Source organism: Mustela nigripes, chromosome 3 (assembly GCF_022355385.1).
Source record: "Mustela nigripes isolate SB6536 chromosome 3, MUSNIG.SB6536, whole genome shotgun sequence".
NCBI lineage: Eukaryota > Metazoa > Chordata > Mammalia > Carnivora > Mustelidae > Mustela > Mustela nigripes.
Window position 1 is genome coordinate 12,437,419 of NC_081559.1, and position 26,568 is coordinate 12,463,986.

General features: G+C 46.8%; 2 protein-coding genes across 2 annotated transcripts in view; one reads left to right on the top strand and one right to left on the bottom strand.

Moving 5' to 3' along the window:
• LOC132013437 (aldehyde oxidase 2) overlaps nucleotides 1-26,568 on the top strand; it is a 78,417-nt gene that overhangs the window by 21,307 nt on the left and 30,542 nt on the right. Inside the window, exons 11-25 of the mRNA XM_059393153.1 lie at nucleotides 2,894-3,045; nucleotides 4,802-4,895; nucleotides 6,740-6,849; nucleotides 8,242-8,426; nucleotides 9,080-9,257; nucleotides 10,509-10,601; nucleotides 11,685-11,854; nucleotides 12,451-12,565; nucleotides 14,068-14,190; nucleotides 17,081-17,177; nucleotides 17,980-18,104; nucleotides 18,996-19,129; nucleotides 21,564-21,651; nucleotides 24,514-24,600; nucleotides 24,787-24,978. Coding sequence (XP_059249136.1) covers nucleotides 2,894-3,045; nucleotides 4,802-4,895; nucleotides 6,740-6,849; nucleotides 8,242-8,426; nucleotides 9,080-9,257; nucleotides 10,509-10,601; nucleotides 11,685-11,854; nucleotides 12,451-12,565; nucleotides 14,068-14,190; nucleotides 17,081-17,177; nucleotides 17,980-18,104; nucleotides 18,996-19,129; nucleotides 21,564-21,651; nucleotides 24,514-24,600; nucleotides 24,787-24,978 — 1,943 coding nt within the window. The remainder of the gene's footprint in view (nucleotides 1-2,893; nucleotides 3,046-4,801; nucleotides 4,896-6,739; nucleotides 6,850-8,241; nucleotides 8,427-9,079; nucleotides 9,258-10,508; nucleotides 10,602-11,684; nucleotides 11,855-12,450; nucleotides 12,566-14,067; nucleotides 14,191-17,080; nucleotides 17,178-17,979; nucleotides 18,105-18,995; nucleotides 19,130-21,563; nucleotides 21,652-24,513; nucleotides 24,601-24,786; nucleotides 24,979-26,568) is intronic.
• Nucleotides 13,396-26,568, bottom strand: part of LOC132014431 (basic proline-rich protein-like) — a 55,760-nt gene continuing 42,587 nt past the window's right edge. The window contains exon 2 of the mRNA XM_059395469.1: nucleotides 13,396-14,215. The gene's annotated coding sequence lies outside the window, so the exon portion shown is untranslated. The remainder of the gene's footprint in view (nucleotides 14,216-26,568) is intronic.

Here is a 26,568-nt window from a genome sequence, read left to right on the forward strand (position 1 = left end):
CTGGCTCCTGACGGTCATCAGCCAAACTCGGGCCGCCCAGCAGACCAGCAGGCGTGCCTCTCCCGGCATCTCCCACCCATTTGCAAGGGAAGGGACCCGTCCTCATCCCGCCCCCGCACTGCAGCTTTACAGGTCCGGCCTCCGGACGACTCCCATAGCACATCCGCATGTCTCTGGGAAAATGAAAGGAATGTGCTTCGACTTGGGGGGCAATCTTGGTGAGAGCAGGAGGAGGAGAAGAGGCAGGGACAGAACGGGTGGATGGGGAGTGGATGGGCAGCGGAGGTAACCAGAATAGGGAGGAAGTTAAGGCAGGAGAACTCTTCCTTTATCTTCACCCTGGCTATCATTTAGCCCAGTTCTCGGACTTCTCTAGCTCCCCAACCCTGTCCTCAAAAAAAAATCTTAAACAGAATAAATAAATGAAAATAAGCTGCTCTGTTCAGAGGAAAGGGGAGACTTTTCACCATCCCCCTGTCACTGAGCCCCCTTATGTCTGTGCCTGAGAGGACCTTCAGAACACGATTCAGATTCCTCGGAGTTACCCAAATCCCTCATTCTTAGGAATTCTTCATGAGGGAGCCAAGTTGCAAAAGGAGAGTAGGCTTGCCTAAGTTCCCCCAAATCAGCCGGTGGCCAGGACACCAAGCCACACATCTCCCATTTCCAGTTGAGAACTCTTTTCCTCACTTGATGAGCTTTTCCCCATCTCCCAGGCCCACTCTGTGGCCTGCCCAGTTTGTTGTTGGAATGGACTGCTCAGTTTGGATCTACAAACAAAGTAGAGCCAGATTCTGACATCTGAGGAAGCCAATATGCCTTCCTCAGGCCCTCTTAAAATTAAAGTGTGAGTACCCTCTAGTGGCAGAATGTTCCTCCAAGAACTTTTCCCAAGATTCCCAAATATTTCCTAAGGCCCAGAAGAATGCCAACATTGGTGGGGGAGAGGCACATTGGAGCCAAATTGTGTGTTCCCCCCTCCTAGGACACACCCCCATGGGAAATAAATTTCTGTGAAGGCTTATGTTTGTGTAAATTGTGCATGCTGATCCAAACCACATACATGTCTGACTCGGTATACAGGTTTTCCTCTCAAAATCTTTAATACAATAAGTGCTCCAGAAAGTCCGTACCTCTTCATCCCATAGACCCCTGCACTCTGAAAAACATGAAGTTAGAGCAAAACCCACATTCTGAGAATAAACAAAGTTGGAGCTCTTTCCAATTCTATTGAAATACAGGCTAGGTTTTTTGACCAAAGATGGAATAAAACATGAATAGAAATACAGTAAACAGAGTTTTCTCAGTACAGTCATGTCAAGCCTAGCACGAAGTAACCGAAATAGAGCAGAGTAGATAGCCAGCCTTTCACTCCCTCCCGGGGCTGCACTGCCCTGTCTTACCTGTGTCGAATACGAGATGGTCATGCTGGTCTGAACAATGCTTCTGACCTTAAAATAATAATAATGCCACCAATAACAACAACAACAGCATCTTTTTATTTCTGACTTCTTCCCTACTAATAAGGCTCTGGGTCTATGGGGTAGGAGGGAATGCATGGCAGGAAACAAGTTTGGACTTCCCACTGCTCGGGAGAGAAAAGTATGGATTTTTGCAGAATTAAAGACCAAGCTCCAATGGACCCTGTGGTGATAGAAAGCGAAGAGCCGTCGCTGAGAGGTCTGGGATGGGCTCCCACGTTCCGGAGCGCCTTTCATCAAACACTGAGCAGCAACAGGGTGCGGGCTCTAGGCTGAGACATTCCAGGGGGAGGGAGAAGTTGAGTTCTTTAGGCAAGATCTGCTTCCTATAAGGATAATAAGGAACAGATAGTGGTTTCCCTGATCACTGAGGTTAGCTGTGATGACTGAAACTGCAGGTGTGTAACGTGTTAGGTGGGTGCGCTGGCAGGGGTGGGAGAGGTATTGTGCCAACTACATTTTTAATATTGATAAAAGATAAAGCTATGTGGGAGAGTAAAACCGTCTCTTCAAAGGTTAATCCACAAGAGAAAAATCAAAGCCTAGCCTGCGACCTGCTGAAAACAGACTAACTAAAGTTAGAACCCAGCCCTGGAAGTGATGTCAAATCAGACTGTATGTGCAAGCCATTCCTCCCACAAACCCGGGGAAGTCAAGGAGTCATTTTAAAAGGCCAGAGAAGTGATCTCCTGATGGTTTGGGTGACTTCTTCACTTTCAAAGACTGATCTGAACCTGTGTCTTCCCTGTTGTAGGGAAAACCCAGAGCTGGTATAATGGCCTGCCGATACGAACAAGCAGTCTTCTTGGTTGCTCTCCCATTGCTCCCACTTCCCGGCCACTCCCTGGGGACTCCCAACAACACCCAACACAATATCTGGGGACGCCCCTCCGGGAGCTGCGTTCATTTGGATTGGCCATGCCCTCGTGGAACTGCTTGTCAGGGTTGTTGAGCAGCAGCACTGCCCGCAGGGGTGCAAATCCGCGGCAAAGCATTATCAGTTATAGAGTGATCTAGGTGACTGAAAGTCCCTTGTCATTACTTTAATGCCATCAGATTTCTTCCCCTTAGTCACAAACAGCTTTGCATTGTTTCACTGTGCTCAGGATGGGGAAAGTCCTGGTAGGATCTGCCCCCTGCTAGTTGTTGCTGTCATTCCTTCTTTCTCGCCTGTTTCCTTATATTTGTCTAAAGAAGAGTACAGACCAGCCCAGGGGTTCCTCCTAGCTGCACAGCACTACCTGGGGAGCTTTCGAAAAAGCCCTGTGTCCAGAAATTCTGACTGAATTGATCTGGGAGTGAGGGTATCTGGGCTATTGTAGGTTCCCAGTGATGCTCTGTGCAGCCAGTGAAGAGCGCCGGCACCACGATGGCTCCTCCCACGTCACCTGTAAAAACAACCTACTTCCTAGGACTGACAATAGGTGCTGGCTGCAGTCTGGCCCAAGTGAAAGACATCTTGGCTGAGCGAGTTTCCGAGCTTCCAGAGGAGAAAACTCAGACATACCGAGCCCTCCTGAAGCAGCTGAAGACTCTGGCGGGCCAGCAGATCCGGAATATGGCAGTATGTTCTGGGGGCCACTCATCACACACACTGCACCTATTTCTTTTTTTTTTTTTTAAGATTTTATTTATTTACTCAACAGACAATCACAAGTAGGCAGAGAGGCAGGCAGAGAGAGAGAGGAGGAAGCAGGTTCCCTGCTGAGCAGAGAGCCCGGTGTGGGGCTCGATCCCAGGACCCTGGGATCAGGACCTGAGCCAAAGGCAGAGGCTTTAACCCATTGAGCCAACCAGGTGCACCTGCACCTATTTCTTAATCTCAGTTGCAGTTTTGAAATAAGCACTGGCAAAATCAGTATGCAAAAAGGTCTAGCAGACTGAAGCGACAGGCACAATAAACAAACACTTAAAATTTAACAAACATTTAAAAATATATTTAAAAGAGGATTCTAAGTCAAATTCACTATAATAGCCAAATAACAATGCAAGTAGGGAAAGGAAGTCATAATTTTGCTAATTTCATAAGACTGTCAAAGAACCTAATTTAGTTTAAGGCTGCATTAACAGAAGTATTATACCTAAAATAAGGAGGGTAGCCTTCTCTACTCCATACTGTTCAGACCATAGCTGGAGAATAATGCTCAGATCTGAGAGTCACGCTTTAAAGTCTGGCTGTTTCTGACCTCAGAAGAAACAGAAGAGACATGGGTTTTCAAAATAGGCGTGTTCCCTCTGCTACATACCTCCAAATGGTATGTGAGAAATCCTTGGGATATGGGGTACCAAGGAAGCTTTTTCCTTTGAAAAAGCTCTTCCAGGGATTCCTCCTGCCAAGAACTCGGAGTAACACCTTGCAGCCTGGTGAGGAGATGATGGCAGGAGAGTGCAGGGCTGCAAACCACATCAGAAAGAGGAATGGTGGGGACTGGGACAGCCAGAGGGATGGCGAGCGCTGCCTTCAAATACGTACCGACTCACGAGGATAGATGTGATTTACTTCGTATAGCCACAGAGGGTAGAAGTATGCCTGATAGGGAAAATCCAGGGAGGTAAATTCAGCTCCATGGAAACAAGAACTTGAACTTCAAGCTGTTCCTAGAGGAGTGGGGTTCCCTGTCCTCACCCGATGGTCCAGCGCAGACTGCAGCCACCCAAGGTGGTCACAGGAAGCGCCATCACTGTGTGGGGAGGAGAGTATTAAGTTGAATGGCCAGTCATTTCTCTCCCAAGTTCTGAGAGGCTGTAGACTCAGCCAGATCCCAGAAGAGGAAAAGGGCCACTCTCCCTCATTGGTGTGGGATCCCAGGGCCCCAGCACAGCCACGGGAGGTCTGGCCTTGACGGAGGCAGTGTTAGACGTGGGACAGCAGCTCTGTAGCCAGTATCCCAGCCACCTGTGCTGCAGCCAAGGCTGAACAGGGGGTGGTTCCCAATGGGCCACTTGGCTTTGAATCTCAGTCCTGCCCCTTCCTCGCTGGGAGACGGGGCTCAACTTTCATAACTCCTCTGTGCCCAGCGTCTTCATCTGAAAAGTGGGATAATGGCATCAGTTGCACTGGGCTGTTGAGAGAAGTGAGTGAGTGTGTGTGAAGGGGTAGAACGGACGGAATGCTGTGTGTGTGATAGTTACCGCCCGCTCCTTTCCCCATCCAAAAAAGTGGGCGGGAGTGGCCCCCCAGATGGTCGGAAAGGAGCCCCTCTGCAAACAAGACCAAGACTCCTTGGGACACTTTCACTGCAAGAGGAACTTAAGCAGGTGCTTGTGGGGCATAGGATCTGAGGGATAGAATGACCAAGGCTCTAACTATCTCTTCTTAGTCCTTAGGGGGACACATTATAAGTCGGCACTGCTATTCGGATCTGAATCCAGTTTTGGCTGTAGGCAATGCTACCCTCAATGTGATATCAGAAGGTAAGCTAGCCCAGAACTTTCTGAACTGGGCCTAGGACTTTCTGTCTTTTTAGGGAACGGCTATAAGTGAAAGCCCTGGTTTCTGGCTCTTGATCCAGCACAGGGAACTCGGGCTCTGGAAGAAAGCACACGGAGGCTAGGGAGCGGCTGGTGCCTCCTGCTGGCTCCACACGCACACCCACGCCACACCCGCCCCACCACAGCCTGTGACAACCCAGCCTGTGACAGCCGTGGTGGCGTGTGACAACCGAGTGGAAGGCTGTCTGCTGCCTGAGGACTGCTCCCTCCTCCTCTTCATGCGCACCTGGCTCAGGTGCTGGGTGTGAAACCAGAGTCCAGGGAGGACACACTGCCCACACCACAGGCCCTCTGGGGACAGGAGGAAGGGAGTGACTAAGTTTGCATGTTGGCGGGAAACACCATTCCCGCGGGACCGTTACATGCAAAACTACCCCGGTCTCCTGGAAACGTTCCTCTCCCTCTGTGCTGCCGCTTCTCCAGGGATGGCCACATGCCCCTTCACTGGGCGCTGTGCACCCGGCTGTGCCTCAGCTTGGGCACAGCCTGGCTCGTCCATCCAGCTGCCCAGCTGAGGTCACCTGCAGAGACAGACACGGGGTGGGGACCACTGTCTGCAACAGACTGCCCCCGGGAGGCCTCTGCTTCTCCCTGTGGTCGCTCCCCCCCCGCCCCTCCCCGACAACCCATCAGACGCCCTCTCCTTCTGTCCACCCCACTCGGCCTGCCAGTCTTTTGGCGACGGCGTGCAGGGAAGCTATCAGTCGGCTCCCCACATGAACTTTGGGGGTGTGTCTGACCCGGAATTATATCACAGGCGACTGTAACCCTCCCAAGGGGTTTGTTGGCCATAATATGAGCCCATCCCTAAGTGGGGGGAGGTAGAGGAAAAGCTCTCGTGCCCCTATTCAGCTTGGCATGGGGCCCGCCCAGGAGGGAGGACCCAAGAGGCCTGCCCCTGGCCCTGCCCTGTCAGCCATTCTCCTGAGTCCTCCCCGCCTGTGCCCAAGACAAACCCAGCCTGACCCCCAAAGACTAGGAAAGACGAAGCGAAGACTCTGGAGCATCAGGAGAGCAAAGACAGCATGGCTCCATGCAGAGCCCTCTGTGCATTAGTAGTCGTAGTACTCGTAGTAGGTAGTAGTACGCGTAGTACTCATACTGGTAGCGTTCTTCTACTGGGGTGCTGGTCATTGCCTTTGGCTTAAGGTCTCCATTTTCCAGATTTGCCCAAGCCACGTCCACCCTGAACGCAGCCCAGCTCTGGCAAGGCTGGTGGATGAGCTCACGGACCCCGCAGCAGGACAGGCCAGGAAGGGTCAGCAGGGGCTCCTTTGGGCACCCCCGCCTCCTTCGGGACCACCCTACATTCCAAGCAACATCTCACTGCTTTTGTCAGGGACAGAACCCACCGCTGTGCCCACCGCTGTGGAGCCACAAACCACTTTTATAACAGGGGGTATGGCTCTGACTGCCACATTGTAATAGTTGGGTAGAAAGGGGGTTTTGTGAATTAATTTTAAGAGTGTAGGTATCCAGCAGCAGCAGCAGCAAGAACAAAAAGCAAATGCAAAGATTTGAGCTCTGCCAGTAGTGGAGATGACCCTGTTTCTGCGGAGCTCACAGGACACACGAGTGCAGAGCAGCCACTGCCTCCCTCCCTGGGCAGGGGAATGAGGGAGCCCCGGACTGTCGTGCACACGGACTGCTGCCTCACTTGGGGCAGAGGAAGGTGACCTTCTCTGCTTTGCCACTGACTTATCAGAGTACAGAATACTCAGGCATTCTTTGTTGCAGCTGAAAAGAAATATCATTTTCTTCAACAGAAGGTACACGGCAGATTCCCCTAAATGAACATTTTCTTGCCGGGTTGGCAAGTGCAGACCTTAAGCCGGAGGAAATTTTGGAATCTGTATACATCCCTCACTCTCAAAAGGTAAGAATTCTGCTGGTGGCGTTTGAGAGTTGTTTTTCCCCTTTTCATAACTGAATGCAGTCATCGTTAGAAATCTGCAAACAGATGGAAGGAAAATAACTCAGCCCCGAAAACCTGTTTCCTGTTCACTTTGGCCCAGCGCCAAAGCCCTCAGACACCCTTGGGCAAGCAGCTCTGGGCTGTGGGTTTGGGGCTGTTGTTTCAGCTGTGGGGTGGGGCCCGTGAGGGCAGGCGCTGGTGCTTCCACACCCCTTTGTGTCTACAGATCGACTCTGGGAGGTACAGATCGACTCTGGGAGGCGGAAATTAAAGCTTCCCGGCTATGGAATGAGCCTCTCTGCCTGACCCACAAAGAGGCGGACGCCGGGGCTGGGCCTCCCCAGTTCCCCCTCCAACTAAGTCCAACAGCTCCTAGGAACAGAAGGACCTCCAGATGTTTGCTAACACAGGCTATCTGGGGTTGACGTGACCACCCAGCTGGCTGTGGCATGGGTCCTCTGTCCTCACTCCATGTTCTGTGTCTCTCCCCAAAACTGTACCTGAATCCAAGAGGACAGTCTTCCCAGAGAGAGGCAATTCAGCACACACACACATACACACACACACACACACACACACTGATCAAAAGCCAGGCGTTAGCTTGGCTACACAGGAAGTCTTATATTAAGTCATGTTTTCAGCCAATGTGTCACCTTCATTTATTTTTCCTTGGCAGTGGAAACTTTGAGACATGTTCTAGTCAAATGGGCATCTGAGTAAAGTCCCCAGACAGAAAACCAGGCTGACTCTAACACAGCGCCCTCCGCGGCCCCACAGATGGAAACACACTTGAGACACAGGTCATCGCCACTAACTCTGCGTCACAACACACACAGTCACCGTCCCAAAGAGCCCAGTGGGGCAGACGTCACCCTCCTGACTCTTGTTCCTGATACAAGATTCCCTAGTCCACTGTTAGAAAGTTCTAGTTGACTCCTTTGTGAATTTTGCAAAGTGGAAACGTAGTCATTTCTACAAACCGAGAGCTGTGGTGGGTCTCTTTCACACTGTAAGCAAATTGCATTTGAAAGAGCCTGTGCTGGGAGGCACCTCTATCCTCACGAAGACAGAAGCATCTGGAGACTAGAGGGAAGAACCCCTGGAAACAGAGCACACGGACATGATCCCGGCATCTTGGCCTCAGGAAAAGTGTACAGTGATCCCCGTTCCTCAGGGGTATCAGGCACTGGAGCTGAGCCTTTGGTGGCCCCCAACTTGTCCTCTGATTGTGCCAAATGACTTTAGTGTTCCCTTGGGTTGAGTCTAAGCGATGAACTAGTGGCACCAAAAAGCAGAAACCATGCTCTTAGTTTTGACATGTCAAACGACCCCAAATGGTTCTTGTCTCCGCAGTGGGAATTTGCGTCAGCCTTCCGACAGGCTCAGTGCCAGCAAAATGCCTTAGCCGATGTGAATGCTGGCATGCGAGTCCTCCTCAGGGAAGGCACAGACACCATTGAGGACCTGAGCATCTCCTATGGAGGGGTTGGGGCCACGACGATCAGCGCACAGAAATCCTGCCAGCAGCTCGTGGGGAGGTAAGCAGCAAACTCTGTGCCCCAAAGGTGAAACTTAATTTTTTAAAAAAAGGCGGAAATCTGGTTCTGGTCAGTGTTGTTAACAGCCCTGGGAAGATGGAAACTCCTATCTGTAGAACCACTGCCTGTTCTCTTGGTAATTTTGCTAATAAATCAAACCTCACTTGACTTTGAATAGTGAGGGACCACTCCTTGGGTGAGGGATATAACAAAACTAGCCTGGGACCACATTCAGCGGCAGCCCTCACACACACACCAGCATCCAGCAAACCCACACCAGCCGGTGTCCAAGGGCACTGATGGCTGCCGCTTGGGTCCACGCAATTTCTTCCTCAATAAAGGCTTGTCCAGTTCCTAATGGAATTGTCCCCAGTGGGCTGTTTGTGTAATGCCTGGTCCCAGCATGGTCTGGCCCTCAGACGTGCTTGGTTCATGTCGCAGTGAAACGGTCCTATCCTCACTCTGCCATGACTCTCCGGTCCCTCAGTGCTTGCACTTTCTTGAAGGACTTGGATAGGTGATTTCTAAGTTCCCTTCCGACTCACAAAAGGAGACCTGGGGTTCTCTAAATTGTCGCTGTCCCATATCTAGTGTGTGCTGTGCAACTGAAACCTGCCTCGAGCTCGCCCCTTCCCTGCCTCCAACCCCCCCAGGCCCTGGAATGAGCTGATGCTGGAGGAAGCCTGCCGGCTGCTTCTGGAAGAAGTCTCCCTCCCAGGCTGGGCTCCAGGGGGGAAAGTGGAATTCAAGAGGTCTCTGGTGGTCAGTTTCTTCTTCAAATTCTACCTGGAAGTTCTGCAGGCACTGAAGAAGCTGGCGAAGTTCATGGCTGTAAGTGCTCTGGCATTCTTGTCCTCCTTAGAGCCAAAAGCCTCAGCTTTTCCGCTCTTGTTGCAACCTGTCTTGTGGGCAGCCCGGGCCACTACCCGTCACCTGCTCTGAGTCAGGCCTTGTCCGTTCCCAGCCATCCCTCCTTCGGGCATTCAGCCCTGGAGGGCGACTATCTAAGGGCCAGCACGCCAGGCTGTCTGCATTTCACAGACATTCGCTGCATGCCCTGAGCAACACAGCATCACGGCGCCCTGCCTAGAGTGGACAATTGCTTTTTCTTTTCAACTCAGCTTTACTGAAGTATAATAACATATAATAAAATGCACCTCTTTAAACTCAGTGAGTTTTAACAAATGTGCAAACCCACATAGCCTTCTCAAACAGGGTATAGAGCATTTTCATCACCCCAAAACTACCTTTTGCCTCCTTGGTAGTCAATCCTTCCAGTCCTGTCCCCAGGCAACCTCCGATCTGCTTCGTGGCATTAGAGATTAGGTTTGTCTCTTCTGAACGTTTATATTCAATATAAAATGTCAGATAAAATTTTATTTTTCAAAAAAAATATGAAAATTTATTTGTATGCAACTATTTAAGTGGCTGCTTTCTAGAATTTCTGATTGGAAGCTTCTGGAGTAAGTTAAGCACTCTCTCTTTCCTTCCCTCTGAATATAACTCTCACCCTACGCTGTACCCCCGTTTCCAACCACACCCCACCCGACGTTCCTCACATCGCCCACAGTGTTCCATTTCCGTGTACTCAGAGGTAGACCCCCACCAGCCACATTCACCAGGGCAATCATCGCTGCCATTCATTTCTGAGTCAAGACACTTGGTATGTTTCAGAAACCCGAGCGCCTTCCCAGTTTCACTGCCACGTTGCTGAGAAAAGCCAGCAGGATTGGGCTCTTTTGTGTACGGTGAACTCCAGCTCATTCTGGGCTGGCTGGCCCAGACCCCGAGTTGCTTGCTTCTCCTGCTTTTACTCAGCTCTCTGACAGGCCTTTGCAGCCTCAGGGTGACTTGAGCACCAGACTGAGATCAGTCCAGTTCCTCCTTATGTGGAAAGGGAAGGAGAGCAAGATGCCTTCCTACAAAGGGAGATCCTGGGAGGTGCTGTGGCCGGTGGTCCTCCAGGCTGCTCTGGCCTTGTAATTTCTCAGATGCTTTAGCTGAGTCATTTCCACATACATCAAAGCCCAGTTTAATCACAGACTAATCAGTTCGTCTTTATTGTTTTGAATTGTCTCTCAGGACGGTCATCATTATCCCGAAATTTCAGACCAGTTCCTAAGTGCTCTAGAAGATTTCCCCATCACAGGACCGCAGGGAGTGCAGAGGTACCAGGTCAGTGAGTATAATTTAATAGAAAGCTAGAAACTGAGAGAAAAGCTATAGCTCTGTGAACAAAGCAAGCACGTCAGAGTTGGGATTTCTAATTCTGACCTTGTTTTTGCTGGTATGTTGCCCTTTGTTTGAGCCGAGTCAGGGAGACACTGAATCTAGGATCAGGCCTGAGCTACCACTGTACACGCTTGAGGCTGAACCAGCCTGGAATGGTTTGACCACCTGACTAATAACCAATAATCTCCTCCGACCGATGTTCCTTGGGCATTTGTTTGAAGAGCACCCAAGCCAAGTGTGGGGGGAGGATCGAGTAGGACAGTAGCAAGGATCAGCCTCCAGCCCTGATTGCCAAGGTCTGATCTCCAGCCCGCGCAACAAGAGCCCTGCCTGTACGTGAACCGCGCCCCCTCCTTGAAGGACAATTTAGAAAGTATCCATTATTCTCTGTTAGCACCCAGCCCCTCCCCCCACCCCATCCACACACAGATTGTCCCTGAGAAGAGTTCCAGAGCAAACCCTTTCTCCATCTCCCTTATCCCCCCAGTGATGTTTTGGGGCCACTTGCAGGGACAGCCCACAAGTAGATCCAGGGGGACTCTACTGCCATTGGCTCTCCTCCCCTCTCCCCTACCCCAAACCCCAAACCCCATTCAAGTTGGCCCTTAAGCTTTTGGCTTTGATTTTGGTCCCCCACCATCAGGATTTATATCACTTTAGGCTTTATTATCATGATCACTTCAGCTGTGAACAGTTTGGTCATGAGAAAGGTAAGAAAGCAGACAGGGAGACCCTCCACATTCCAGAAAAAGTCCAGGGGAAGGACTCGGAAAAAGAAGATGCCAGAAGGAAAAGCTAGGGCGCCCTTTCACCTATTTCACAATGCTGCGAAAAGGTCGGCATTGCGACATAACCGACAGGACAATTCCCCGGTCTAGTTACATCATCAAATTGTCACATTTATCATCTGACCCACTCCAGGGCTTTTTGCCTGAGGGTGACTGATTTCTTAACCCTGAATCAGGAGTGGCCGGAACACTCCTGGAGATTCAAGTTTCCCAGGGCAACTCTCATCTCCGTCTGCAGAGTGTGGATTCTCGCCAGGCCCTCCAAGACCCAGTGGGACGCCCCGTCATGCACCTCTCAGGTCTTAAACATGCAACAGGTGAAGCCATATTTTGTGACGACATTCCGATGGTGGATAGAGAGCTTTTCATGGTTTTGGTGACCAGCACCAGAGCCCATGCAAAAATCATGTAAGTAAATGGGAAGCTTTCAGAAAACTTTTAAAAGCACACCTGCAGTTTCCCACGGAAGAATGTGCCTGTTCCGCAGTGTCCTGAACCCAGAGATCCTAAAATTGAAAGAATAAAGAAAAGGTCATCATCCCCAGGAGGAGGAGCGGCGGGGATCTGGAAATGACCATTAAAAAGAGAGAACAAAAACAGTGGTTGTGAGCTCCTTGCTTCTGTTCTAACCTCACAACTCTTCAGCTCTCTGCTGGAGCCCCAGGCACGGCTCCCAGGAGTAACTCTGAATAGTGCGATACCCAGCTGGTGATAAAACCCCGAAATACTGCATTTCTGAATGGTAAATGCCCACTGTCCTAAACTTCCAAAGAAGATCCCTTGCCACAGCCACACGGGCCCCAACTCCAGCTCCCCTCCAGCAGCTGAAGGGTTACCCTGACCCAGCCTCCTGGATCCTGAGGCAGGTCAGCTGTTATTGGTCAGGACCTAAGCTGGACCAGTGGTTATATATTTTGATTTTCAACAATATTCTATCCCTCCCTTAGGTCTGGGGCCTTCAGAGTTTGCTGACTTCTATTTCTTAAATATTTATCTTTTTTCAGATCAATTGATTCATCTGAGGCCCTTGAACTACCGGGGGTGGTTGATGTGGTAACAGCTGAGGACATTCCAGGCACCAACGGGACTGAGGAGGACAAGCTGATGGCTGCAGATGAGGTACAGAACGTGCCTTTTCAGGCGACTTTGTGCAGACAACCACCAAGGTGCCCCCTCAGCTGGTTTTCAGCCACCCCCCACCCCCACCCATTGGGGGATAGAAGTGCCAATTTTTACACCTCCTCTCTACACCTCACATTTTTATTCAGGCAGGCTTAGCAATTACATCGTAAAAATGACATTTATTGCAGAGAAGCGAATCCTAGCCTTCCCACTGTGTGCTCAGTTGACCCTGGTCTGAAGAATAAATGTAGGACCTGGCTGTATCCGGAAAGAATACCCTAGAAAGAACTAGAAAGGAGAATACAAGAAATACAGCTACTCCGTTATTTATACTGACTTCCTCTCTTCCTGGACCAACCCCACATACACACCCCACCCCCACGGACTCTTACACCCGCCATTTTTGATAACAGTGCTCTTGCTCTCCTTGACCTTTTAATTCAATTCTACAATCTTTCACTGAATACCTGCTTTTGGAACCAGGCTACCTTGGTTGCTGTTCTACCTTCACTACCTGTGTGCCTTTGGGTATCATTATCTGTAAAATGGGACTCATCATAGCACCAACCCCATGGTGTCGTTGTGAGATTTAAATGAGTTAATGCATGTGAAAAGCTTACCACAGTGCTTGGCACCTGAAGGCTCTCCGTAAGGGTTAGCTAGTATCATCACATCTCTGTGAGTCACACAGACTGTTTCTCCCTCACCCATGAAACGAATCACTGTTCTCTTGATTGCACTCCAGACCAAGAGGTCAGCTGTTGCTTAAGAGCTGTATTATCTGCTCGGGAGGCCATTACAAAATACCAGAGACTGGGTCACTTGGAAAAAAACAGAAATTTATTTTCTCACAGTTCTGGTGGCTGATCCCTCGAGATCAAGGCACTGGCAGGTTTGCTTTGTGGGTGGCCATCCTCCCACTGTGTCCCCACACGACCTCATCTGTGGGTGAGCCTCCCTGGTGTCCTTTCTCTTCTTGTAAGAACATCCGTCATATTGGACTGGAGCGCCACCCTGACAACCTCACTTACATTTAATTACCCCTCTAGCGGCCCCGTCTCCAAATACCACCACATTGGAGATTCAGGGCTTCAACATACAAGTTTGGGAAGAAGAAGGGGACACAGTATAGCTCCTAACAGGAATCACTTTGCACAAAAAACACTTTCCTTATCTTTAAACTCTAAAATGATAAATGATACCATGAAGATGACACCTGAGAACCAAGCTTGACAGAGGACATAGCAGATTCAGGTCACAGCCAATCTCACACCCCCTCGGGGGCTGACATTCATTGAGTAAAATGGCCAGTGGAATCATCTGTAATATTTAAATTCATTTTTCAATTGAAATGTTTGTTAGCCAAGCACATGTGGCTGAATGTGACCTCCAGTATGGTTATTATTGCTAAACAATGAGAATGAAGACACCAGCCACGGGTGAGTAAGACAGTTTCTACAGATATTCTTCTACCTGCTTCGTGCCCGTACCTTCCACAGGTGCTCTGCGTGGGCCACATCGTCTGTGCTGTGGTTGCAGAGACCGATGTACAGGCAAAGAGCGCAGCTGAAAAGATAAAGATCACCTATGAAGATCTGGAGCCTGTGATCTTCACCATCAGCGTAAGCAGGGCTGGCTGGCTTCTTCCTGTAAGGGTGTAGAATCAAAAGCACCTTTGTAAATTTCTTTTTTATATTTTTTTAAATGCTTTATTTATTCATTTGAGAGAGAGAGTGAGAGCACCTGCATGGGGAGGGGCAGAGGGAGAAGCAGACTCCTCACTGAGCAGGGTCTGGATCCCTGTTCCTTGAGATCAGGACCTGAGCTGAAGGCAAATGCTTAACTGACTGAGCCACCCAGGCGCCCACCTTGGTAAATTTCTGAATGCAAGACTAATTCTAACTTTGTCTTGTCACTGACTTGCTCTGGAAAAATCAGCTTTCTCTGGAAGGTATTACTCATATGAGTTGAAATTAGCATTGGCTGTAAGAAATGAGGGGACAAAGACACACCAAGAATTGAAGTTTCTTTCTCTTTCACATTCAGAAAATCTAGAAGTGGTCCATCCAGGGCTTATGTGGGGTTCTATATGTGAGGGATCTGGGCTTCTTCTATCTAGTTGCTGCCTGGTTTCTATACTCCAGGTCACACTTTGGTCCACAATAGCTGCAGAAGCTTTGGCCATTAAGTCCACGTTCCAGAGAGCAGAGAGAGTGAGAGGATGAAGAAAGGCATATCCCCTCCCTGTAAAGACACTTCCCATATCTCATTGGTTAACACCTAGCCAGATGCCACGCCTACCTGCAAGGGGAGCTGGGAAATGTAGGCTTTATGCCAGGTTGACTACATAGCCACCAAAAATTGGGGAAGGTGAGAAGAATGGATATTGAGAACGATCATGTATTCAAGGTGGGGCCCAAAAACAGAATGACTTTCACGATGGAATTCCACAGAAATTTCCACTCTTTATTTTTGGGTCTAACTGATGGAATGCGAATGCTATTTCCAAAGCAGAAAGAATGAAGTTAGAATAGGAAATTCAGATATAGACTGGGATTAGTAGGTTCTAACTCAATAAAGGGCAAGTTCAGAGTAATTGAGTTGAGAAAAGCTTTCTTATTTGTGCACTTGTAACAGAAAATAGAATTTTTTCAAAGGCCCAGTGAATTACTTGACATTTTAAAAATGTGCCTAAAAGGTACAACTTGCTCAATATTCAAAGTGTTAAAAAGCTCATATTTCTTGATCTTTCTAAACCAAATGAATTCTGTTCCAAATTCCCATTTCACCAAGTTTACAAGAAGTTCACACCTTTTTCTTGACTCACTCTCTGTCCCTGGGTTGTACTTGGATTCTAATATCAGTTTTTGAAATCTCAATTCTAATCTCATTTCCTCAAGAGGAAATGACACCCAGAAGAAAAATCATGAAATATCCTGGGACTCAGAATGGTTAGAGATCTAGTGTTCTCTCAGTATGGGACTGAACAGAGTCAGCTAAAAATTTCTTTTGTGAACAACAGTAGATAACAAAATAATCGTATATACCAATATTTACTTACTCATCCATCCATCCGTTCATTTCAATGACTGTATATATGAGAGACAGTGGAGGTAGTGGCTAAAAGCACAGGTTCTAGAACCAAACCACTAGATCTGAACCCTGGCTGCACACCTGATAACCGTGTCACCTTCATTAGTTAAGGTGCCACGGTTTCTTCACCTGTAAAATGGAGGTAATAATAATAGCCACTTCATCCAGTAGTTACAAGACCAAATGAGATAATACATGGAAAGCACTTAGCACCCTGCCTAGCACACACTCAAACCTCACTAAGTAAAGCACATATTAAAGATTCCATGATCTCATGACATATTTCCAGTATAGCTATAAACGTGCTTCCCCATGAACTCAGTGATTCATTGACATCTTGGTGTAGCAGAAAGTGAGAAAGTCCACTATCTGGTACACACTTTCTGCTGCTTGGAGAAATCAAGTATTCCTCACCAGGCAAGAGGCTTCTGAAAGCCGAGCTGGGGCTTGAACACTGCTTCTGTCTCTTATTTGCAGCATGACTTTAAGAGAGGTATTTAAGCTCTCGAGGCCCAGTCTCTGCATCTGGAACTAACGTGATAATGTGCGCACGTGCGCTGTGTGTTGTGCAGTGCTTGACACAAGGCAAGCAGTCAACAAATACTGGCTGTTCTCATTATCATCACAAAGAGCAAGATAGACGGTGAACAGGAAGGCTATTGGAGAGTCAGAATGCGGGAGCCAGGAGCCAGGAGCCATTCGGAAGTACGGAAAATCAGGCCAGGCCTAAAGGCTCAGTGGAGAGGGGCTGTCAGTAGGTGAATCCACAGGGACTTGGAGTGGGACAGCTTCAGTCTTCACGTGTAATCAGTTCACGCTATCGTCAGAAAGAAAAGACAGAAGAAAGGGCTAGAAAGGCCCTTATGAGATTTGCCAAGAAATGAGCCCAAAGACATGAGCATACTTCCTACCATGTCATCTGGGCCTTCTTCCCCAGAGATGTGTCAGGATTTGAGTCTTCTCCCTCCACTTGGCCTCAGCAATTTAGATCCCTGAGTTGGAGGTTCTTGCACATGAGCTACTAAGTCTGGCACAAGTGTTTTTCTTCAGGGAGAGCATACAGAGGGAGGGCCTAGAACCTCACCCCTCCTGCAGTTAGACCCATCACTGTTCCCTGGACACCCACCCTGAAGAGGAGAAATGAGTAATTATCGTCCTGGGCCATCACTGCACCCCCAGATCTCATTTCTTGATGTTTCCCTAATCCTTCTTGTCGGTCTTCCCTGCAGTCTGAAGACAACCTTCTCACAACCATCTCGTCTCTGCCACGAGCTCACGACTCTAGTACTTCCTTTGTTGATGACCCTTCGTGGCCATTTTGGGGGAGTTTACTGGCCTTTGATTAAGAAAAAAAAAAATTTTGCCATTGGAAGAAAAAAAGTTGTTTTAATTGGCTTGTGTTTTTTGCCTATCATTTAGGATGCCATAAAGCACAACTCATTCCTATGCCCTGAAAAAAAGCTTGAACAAGGAAATGTTGAGGAGGCATTTGAAAAAGTGGATCAAATTGTTGAAGGTAAGCCGCTCAGGATATTTATTTATTTATTTATCCCCAAATGAGACCTTTTTTATTTTCTTCCTCCATGCATTCCAAAACAAGAGAATCAAACTAAAGCAAACAAGCAACAACAAAACTAACAACCACAACATTGGTAATAACAAAGATAGTTTTTCTTCTCCATTTTGTTAAGATGAACAACATTCGCCCAGTTTGGCCCAAAATCTAAGAAGTCATATTTGATTTCTCTCTTTCTTTAACTTTACATTCAATTCATCTTCAAGTTTTATAGGCTTCTCCTTCAAGACGTATCCCAAGCAGGAACATGCTTTCCCACCTCTGTAGCTCAGGATGTTTAACAGAATCTTTGCACAATTCTCTTCCAAAGTAGACATAGAGAGAATGTGATTTCCTCTCAGAAAGGGCATCCTCTAAAGACTCAGCACTTTGCCAAATTTCATTTCTCTCTCTTCCTCTCAGATTGTGTGTGTGTGTGTGCGCAGGCGCGTGCATGCGCGTGTCTTGCCTTTAGAGGTTGGAGGGTGGGGAGCAACAGAATATATTGAAGAAAAATCCCTAGCATTTTGATTAGTCAAGAACAGAGGAATAGAACCATATAATCTGAACTTGTTGTCCAAAACTGTAGTCTTGGAAACAGATTGCCCTCAGCTGCCACAGGACAAATGCCTGACCCATCAGCTCTTTATTCCGAACAAATCCATTCTGGTCAGTCCACACCTTACCTGCTTTTGAATTCCTCCACATGGTAGTTTCCAACTAGCACACACTTTCAAGAATCTCCCTACCTTGCACTTAACAGGAGAGGTCCATGTTGGAGGACAGGAACATTTTTATATGGAAACACAGAGAGTGCTTGTCATTCCGAAGGCCGAGGACAAAGAACTGGACATTTATGTGTCAGCACAGGATCCAGCCCACGTGCAGGTGAGGTCCAGGATCGCCTTTACCTTCCCAGCCTCCTAATTCCATCACGGCCTTCGATCCCCACAGCTTCGCAGTTGGCAGCCATTTTACCTGCAGGAACTTGATGTCCAGGTACTGGACACCAGTGGAGCAGCTAAGATACCAGAACCCTTTTGTTGTTTCTGGTCGTGACAGGTAAATAAAACAAGTCGAGCAAGGTGACGGCGATTAAGAGTATACTTACCATGATGAACACTGAGTAATGTACAGAATTGTCGACTTACCATATTTCACCCCTGAAACTAACATAACACAGTATGTTAACTATACTGGAATTAAAACTAAATAAAATAAATTAAAAAAAAAAAAAAAACAGCCACAGTCACATCAGATTTGAAGATTGCATTCACTTGCAGCATGCTTGCATGAGCTCTAGCACTAGATAACAACACTAAATTGTATCTGTACATGACTTTTCTCTAAATAATCACTATGGATAATCTTTGGAGTGAACATATCACTTTATAGCACATTTTCATCTCCCAGTAACAAAGTGCCCTAGGTTTTAGCTGCAAACATCTTCTTTAGCAAGTTGTCCTGCGTTTGCTGATTTTCACCTTGTTGGGACTTCAGGTCTAGGCATTTGGCCATGATTCCAGCTTCTGACAGGAAACTCAGGCAGTTTCCCTTCTGGAAAATACCATTTTTCAGCTGGAAAGGCTATTCTGTAAGATTAACGATGTTTACAAACTCAATAGAGCTCTGCAGGACAGATTTAGACTATCTTAGTTTTTTGTGGTTGTTGCTTTTTCTGACAGTAGGTGTGGTTGAATATTGCTATAATGTTTCAGAAAACAAAAGGCTTCTTTGCCATTTCTTGTAAAAACTTTTCCACTCACCTCACTTTTACAGAAAACAGTGTCCTCTACTTTAAACATCCCCATCAACAGGATCACCTGTCACGTCAAGCGGGTGGGCGGAGGGTTCGGCGGGAAGGTGGGAAGACCCGCTGTGTTCGGCGCTCTTGCAGCTGTGGGCGCTCTCAAGTAAGTGCGCTTGGGGAGACAGGAGGGTGTAAAATGTGCCAACTAAGGGTGAATCAGTGAATGAGCGTCGCTGCTGCCATAACCACCTGAGTGTCCTTGGGCAATTCAGGCTCCTGTCTCTTTTTCTTTATAACTAGAGATACAATACTCACCCTCCTAGTGTTATCGGAAAAGTGGAATGTACATAGGACTGGAAAGAGGCTAACTTGCTATAGAAAGGTAAAGTGGTATTATTAGTTAAATAGCTCCAAGGCTGCGGCTGCCCTGTCCTTGAGCTTCAGGGAAAGTGACCCATTTAGGGGTGGGACAAGTGTCCCGTGCGAGTGGGACACCATGGGTGTGGGTCCTCCCCCACTTTTCCTTCCTCTCTAGCTGCAGACAGGGTGGAGTGAGGCAAGAAAGCTGCCCACCCTGCCTCTCTGCACCTGGGAAGGGCCGGCTAGTCAGTGTTTGCTGAACCACGGATGACATCCTCAAAGAAAGTTCCCGGGTTAACCTCAACCACAACGCTTGCTCCTTTGCTGTCCACGCTGTTCAAGCTGCTGGCTTTTCTGTTCCTCGTTCATTCTCTGTGGCTGTTTCTTAGTAGTAACAAAGTACTGTCAGAGCCCAGTCAGCCCACAAAGTCCAAAGGTCCTGCTTCCTTTGACACATTCTGTGTAGTTCAGAGCTAGCTCCAAAGCATTCAGCCGCGTGTCTCATTCTGCAGTGAGCGGTGGAAGATCACAAGATCTGAATCCCATGTCCAGTTCTCTCCATAATGAACCTCTCTATTTGCACCCACCAAGTACCCAGCAAGGGATAATCAGCTCATCATACTCCTACCAGGCTTTGTGCCCTTAAGACCTCCGAGCATTACTGCACATCAGAATCATCCAGGGAGCCCTTAAATCCCAATGCCTAGGCTGCCCCATGAAGATCCAGGCATCACCATATTTAAAATTATCCCAGGGGTACCACTGTGCAGTTAAGTGTAGGAACCAGTGTCGTAAGCTACAGCCCTGCCTTCGCACACGTCTGGCATACAGTTAGTAGTTCCCAGAGTAGAGTTCCCGAACCGTTGATAAGACTCGCCCAGGCTCCTAGAAATCCCAGACCCACCAAATCAGAATCACCAAGGGGTAGTCCCAGAAGCTTTCCATTTAACTGATGCTCCAAGCAGACTTCACCATTAAAAAACAACAACAACAACAAAAAAAAAAAAAAAAAAAAAAACCCACACCCACACACATACAAGAAAAAAAAGAACAGGAAACTTTGTGCCAGAATTGTAGCTTTCAACATGTACCTGAAAATAGCTGCAGAAGAATCACTGAGAAGGGCACATGGGTGACTCCATGGTTAAAGCCTCTGCATTCGGCTCAGGTCATGATCCCAGGGATCATGGGATTGAGCCCCACATCAGGCTGTCTGCTCAGCAGGGAGCCTGCTTCCCCCTCTCTCTGTCTCTGCCTGCCTCTCTGCCTACTTGTGCTCTCTGTCAAATAAATAAACAAAATCTTTAAAAAAAAGAATCACTGAGAAAAATGCCAATTCTAGGCCCCTCCCTAACATATTGAATGACAGTCCTAGTGCTAAGACTCAGGAATCTGCATTTCACCAGCACACCAGATGATTCTTTTGTACTCCGCAGAGTCCAGGAACCGCTACCCTAGAGATACAGCAAGGCTAAAGCTCTGAGTACCCGAGGGCCCAGCTTGGCCAACAGAGTAGCATTCATAGGCAGAGATGAAGATGCTAACCCAGCTGGCTAAGGGCTTGGCCTTGGTTTTGCAGTTGTGTTGCTAAGTTTGCATTTATCTATTCGCACTCCTATTCTTTTGTAGCTGGTGGTGGGGATATGCAAAATGGCTAGATCTGGTCAAGCATCAAATCTGAAGCCATAAGAACACACGTTAGGGGTGCCTGGGGGGCTCAGTTGGTTAAACATCTGTCTTCAGCTCAGGTCATGATCCCAGGGTTCTGGGAGGAAGCCCCGCATCGGGCTCCCTGCTCCGCGGGGAGCCTGCTTCCCCTCTGCCTGCTGCTCCCGCTGCTCGTGCTCTCTCCCTCCTTTCTCTCTAACAAATACGTAAATAAAATCCTTAAAAAAAAAAAAACACGTTAACTGGCGTGCTGCATCAATATCGCTTTAGCTAGATCTCCAGCCATTGAGTAAAGGTTGCAGAGACAGTGTAGTTTGGCCACATGTCAATTCAGATCGGCGCCCAGCTCACTGCGGGTGTTCAGGGAATACACAGGGGACGGCTGGACGGTGAAATGAGTGGACAAATGGGTGGGACAAGGGATGAGGATGGCCGGGTAGAAAGGCCAGCGATGGGAGGGCGTAGACCATTAGATGAGGGAATGAAGAAATGGGTGGGCGGAAGCTGGATGGGGAAATGGAGGAACAGGGGAATGGGGGGGGAATACAACCAAGATTTGTTTTCTTTAGAACTGGTCGTCCGGTCCGGCTTGTTCTTGATCGCGAAGACGATATGTTAATAACTGGGGGAAGGCACCCATTATTTGGAAAATATAAAGTGAGTATTAAAGATGAAATTATTAAAATACCTCGTTTTATCTGAGTGGTTTTATCATTTTGATTTTGCTAAATTCTAAAAACGATCATCTCACCTAAAATATTCAATGAAAATGCTGTGTATTTGAATACTCATCAAGTTTATAAGGAACTTTTAGTAAATCTAGTATAGATTGTGAAGAAATTGAATGATAAAAACACAATTTCAATTGATAAAAAAATTACTGAAGGAATAAGACTTTCGTTAGTGGTTCCTCAGAGACAAAAAATGAAGGAAGCTACAAGCACTTGTTATACCAAAACTTCCTGATTATAAAAATATTTTGTAGTAGGGACTCCTGGGTGGCTCAGTCAGTTAAACATCTGCCCTCGGCTCAGGTCACGATCCTGGAGTCCTGGGATCAAGCCCTGTCTCAGGCTCCCTGCTCAGAGGGGAGCCTGCTTCTCCCTCTCCTCCTCCCTCTCCCTCTCCCTGTGCCCCCTGGCCCCACCCCCGCTCACTTTCTCTCTCAAATAAATAAAATATTTTTTAAAAAAAAGAAGAAAATATTTTTCAGTTGAAATGTTTGGAAGCAATTTTACCATTTTAACTACAAAATCATTTTTACAAGTGTTTCTGCCAAATTGTTATGAAAGTGTCACAAAAGTTCTTTGCAAATAGGAAAAAAAAACCCACTAACTAATGAAATCATTTTAAATTGTTTCAAACCATGCTCATCGCGTTTTATACAACTATGGCATAAACAGCATTAAAAATACTTTTAACATCTAGTCGACAACAATAGTACTTTTCAAATTTGTGACTGAGTTTTTAGAATGGTTCTAATGTAATGTTTCTATATCAAAGATGTTTTATCTGGGAATTGCTTAGTTAGATAGTCTACCTGATGTCATGTCTAATGATTTAGATTACTAAAATATATTTCCTGGATTACTAAAGCCATACCACAGCACCATTTATTTTCTTCCCTCAGGATTAATGATTTTTGTAATTAGGGAGGGAAAGACCACAGCTGGCCATTAAATTTTTCATTTGTCTTCAAATGCACAGAAATCAATACAACTATTATTATCTTCTAGCACCAAGAACAACGTAGAGGCACAGTCTAGGATTATGGTTATGTGTTTTGTTATGGTGGCTGTTGAGTTCTTTGGTTTTGGCCTGAGTTATAAATTAGGCTTTATTTATATTGCATTTATGCGGCTATTTTAGTACTAGTACTTATTAAGAAGATTCTAGACTATAAATATTTTGGTAATTATAGTAACATAAAATATAATTAAAATGAGGGAAATAGACTTTGGAAAATCCAAAGTTTATTTAATTTTTTATTTTCTAAAGATTTTATTTATTTATTTATTTGATAAGAGAGAGATAGCACAAGTAGAGGAGCAGCAGGCAGAAGGAGAGAGAGAAGCAGGCTCCCGGCTGAGCAGGGAGAGATGCAGGGCTCAATCCCAGGACCCTGGGATCATGACCTGAGCCAAAGGCAGGCACTTAACCCACTAAGTCATCCAGGCACCCCGTAAATTTTATTTTATTTTTAAAGAAATACAATCTTACTTCCAATATAGTAAGATGTTAGTGTGAGAGAGGTGTGTGTGTGTGTGTATGTAGAGAGGGAGATCCACATTCAAAACTAGCTAACAAAGTTTTGCTCTGTTCATCAGAGCTATTTGTAAATTAGCATAAAAATGTTTATGTGAAAGAGGTTCTGAAATTCTTGAAAATTTTATAAACAATTTAAGAATTTTCTCTACTACCTTATTTATTACTTTGTTTTGCTTAGCAGTCCTTTCTTCATGAAGTCACAGATAAACTTCAACCTAGCATTTGTCAAAATTACCATAAATTCTGAATTTGTGGCTTTTTCTACATGTGCTAAGTGCTCTGCTTTGTTATCTAACATCTCCATAGATGATAATAGCCATATGGTTGTGCCCGTTTCCAAAAAGGCAAAGGGACCAGGGCCAATCCTTTTCTGGTACAACTACAACAGGAAGCAGGAGCTTTTCAGTCAGGCCTAAGTGGGTAGGAGGGAGCGGCAACTTCAGAAACACGCAAGGTTCTTCTCTGAGTCCCAGTAAGAAGGGCGGCGGCACTAGCCCGCGTCTGTGCGTCCCTGTTCACAAAGCACTTGAGCAGCTCCCTACGGTGAGAGCAGCCCTTCTCATGTCCGTGCCCCAGGCCTCGGCTTCCAAGGCTTTCCCACAACGAGATGCTCTGTGATTCATTCCCACGCACTCTGGAATTCCAGAGACTTTTCCGCAAGGGAGAGAAACTACAGACTAAATTAGAAGGAAAAGTAGTAAAAAGTGAAGGAGACTTGGGGCGCCTGAGTGGCTCAGTCAGTTAAGCATCAGTTAAGCTCAGGTCATGATCTGAGGGTCGTGGGAATGAGCCCACGGGGAAAAGCCCTCCATGGGGCTCCTGGCTCAGCAGGGAATCTGCTTCTCCCTCTCCCTCTGCCCTTCCCCCCACTCATAAACGTGCTCTCTCTCTCTCTCAAATAAATAAAGAAAACCTTAAAAAAAAAAAAAAAAGTGAAGGAGACTCTTCCAGAAAGAAGGAAGGAGAGGGTAGCAGTTCTCCACCAGCGGGCAAGCAAGGGCTGTGAATTCCATAACTGACTGGGAGGCCAGTCCTTTCCAGGACTCCTGGAAAGGAAGAGCTCCTCCAAAGTCAGATCTGAGGAGGTCTTTGTCAGGTAAGCACTGAAAAAGAGGGGATGGTCAGGTGTGGCACACACGGAGCAAAGGAAAGCATTGTGTGCCTTGCAATCCTGCCCAAGAGCTGGGCTGTGACTTAAACTTGGCTTGTAAATTTTAAACAGATCATAAAATGTCCTTCATTCGGTGACAGGTGGGGTTCATGAACAATGGGAGAATCAAAGCTCTGGACATTGAGTGCTTCCTTAACGGAGGATGCATGCTGGACGACTCCGAGCTGGTACGTGCTTCAGAAAACGGCGTCATTCTGGATCCTAACCCCAGGGCAGAATTTCCAGATGAATCTTTACAGAGCATGTTTCTTCAAGTCCTTGCCCAAGTTTCACAAGCAGTTAGACTCTTACTTGATTTTTACAGGAAAAAAGAAGTATTGGCCAATATATATTAATATCTCCCTTCACTTTAGGTAACAGAATTTCTTATATTAAAGCTGGAAAATGCATATAAAATCCGCAACCTCAGGTTCCGTGGCCGGGCATGTATGACACATCTACCATCTAATACCGCCTTTCGGGGATTCGGCTTCCCACAAGGAACCCTGATAACAGAATCTTGCATCACCGCTGTGGCAGCCAAATGTGGCCTTCCGCCAGAAAAGGTAAGGTTGTAACCAAGGCTGTAACCAAGGTTGGTGAAGGCTCATCTGAGCTGGGGAACTGGCTACCCAAGGAAAGACCCAAGGAGAACCGCTCAACTTAGCCTTGTCCCAGAATTTGAGATAAATTCAGAGCTACTTGGAAGAAATGACTTTCCACTATCTTCCTACCTCCTTATGGAAACAACTTTCTGTTTCTTTCTTTTTTCTAATTGGTACAAAAATAATTACTCTTTTTAAAATTCTAACCACACTGAGGGAATTAAAAAGTGATCATCCGCCTTTTCATGCCATCCGTCCTTACTGGCCAAGAGTAACCACTGCTCATAGTTCTGTGTTCCAACCCTCTACATTCATACACACACAGGTCAACACGGACATAACACACGTGCACGTGCACACTCATACGCACACACACATATGAACATAGAGAATATTTACCAAAATGGGACCATGATAAACAAATCATACTTTTTCTACTTGACAGTAAGCCATGGCTATCTTCCTCTTTCATTAGAATGATCCATTTCATGCTTTTTCATAACAGTATTATGTAATAGGGACTTGGTGGAATTTATTTAGCCACTCCACTATGATACACATGTATGTTGTTACCCGGTTTTGGCTATCAAAATGATGTTGCAAGAAACATCTTGGTACAGATACACCAAAATGTAGATGTACTTTTGCCCTATATTATATATGTGTAGGATAAATTTATAGAAGTGGAATTGCCAGTACACTTGAAAATTTTTGAGAGATCTACTACCAAAAGATGCCTCCCAAAATATTATTTTATAGTATCCTAGAGGGTGCACAGTATAGACAGGTTGCTAGGCGAGAGAGAGACAGCCACTGTCAGTTGAGATAATTACCAATAACACCTTTCTAGCCCTCAGACATTTCAATTAGACCCTAGCCTACTTTTTACACTTCTTTTCCCTGTTTCCCCAATATGGTCCCCTCTGCTCCAGAAGCCACACTTAAATATTGCCCTTTGAACCCCTTGGCCCCAAAGTTCAACAGAGAGGACCACCAGGTTTGTGACCGTCAGGGTACTTCCTACACACAGGAGAACACCTACATGTTACTCAAGGAAGGCCACAGATATCCTAAGAGAAGTCACATAGAGTGTTCTGTGAGTACAAAGGAGAAAGACATCGCTTTGGCTGGAGGGAAGGAGAGTCAGCAAGACCTTTCTGGAGAAGATGACCCTTAAGATAGGCCTTGAAGAATAATAGGCAGAGATCATGGAAAGGTGATGCAGGCCAATTGAGCAGCTCCAGCAAGGAGAGGAAACCTCTTTGTGATTCAGTCTCCTTATCTACGAAACACTGATGATATGACTCACCACACAGAGTTCCTGCCGGAATCAAATGAGTTAGCACTTGTTAAAACATGTGTTCTCACAAACTGGATAGTAGTATTCCAGTGTCACTGCTGATAATGGCAATTATTCAGTGTTACTTAGAGGGACAGGGGGAGAATGAAGACTTCCGGAGCATATCTCAGTAGGCTCTCCTTTTTCAAATCTTACAGACTTTCAGGACCTACAACACCCCATATTCAAATACATTTATAAAAACATTTGAC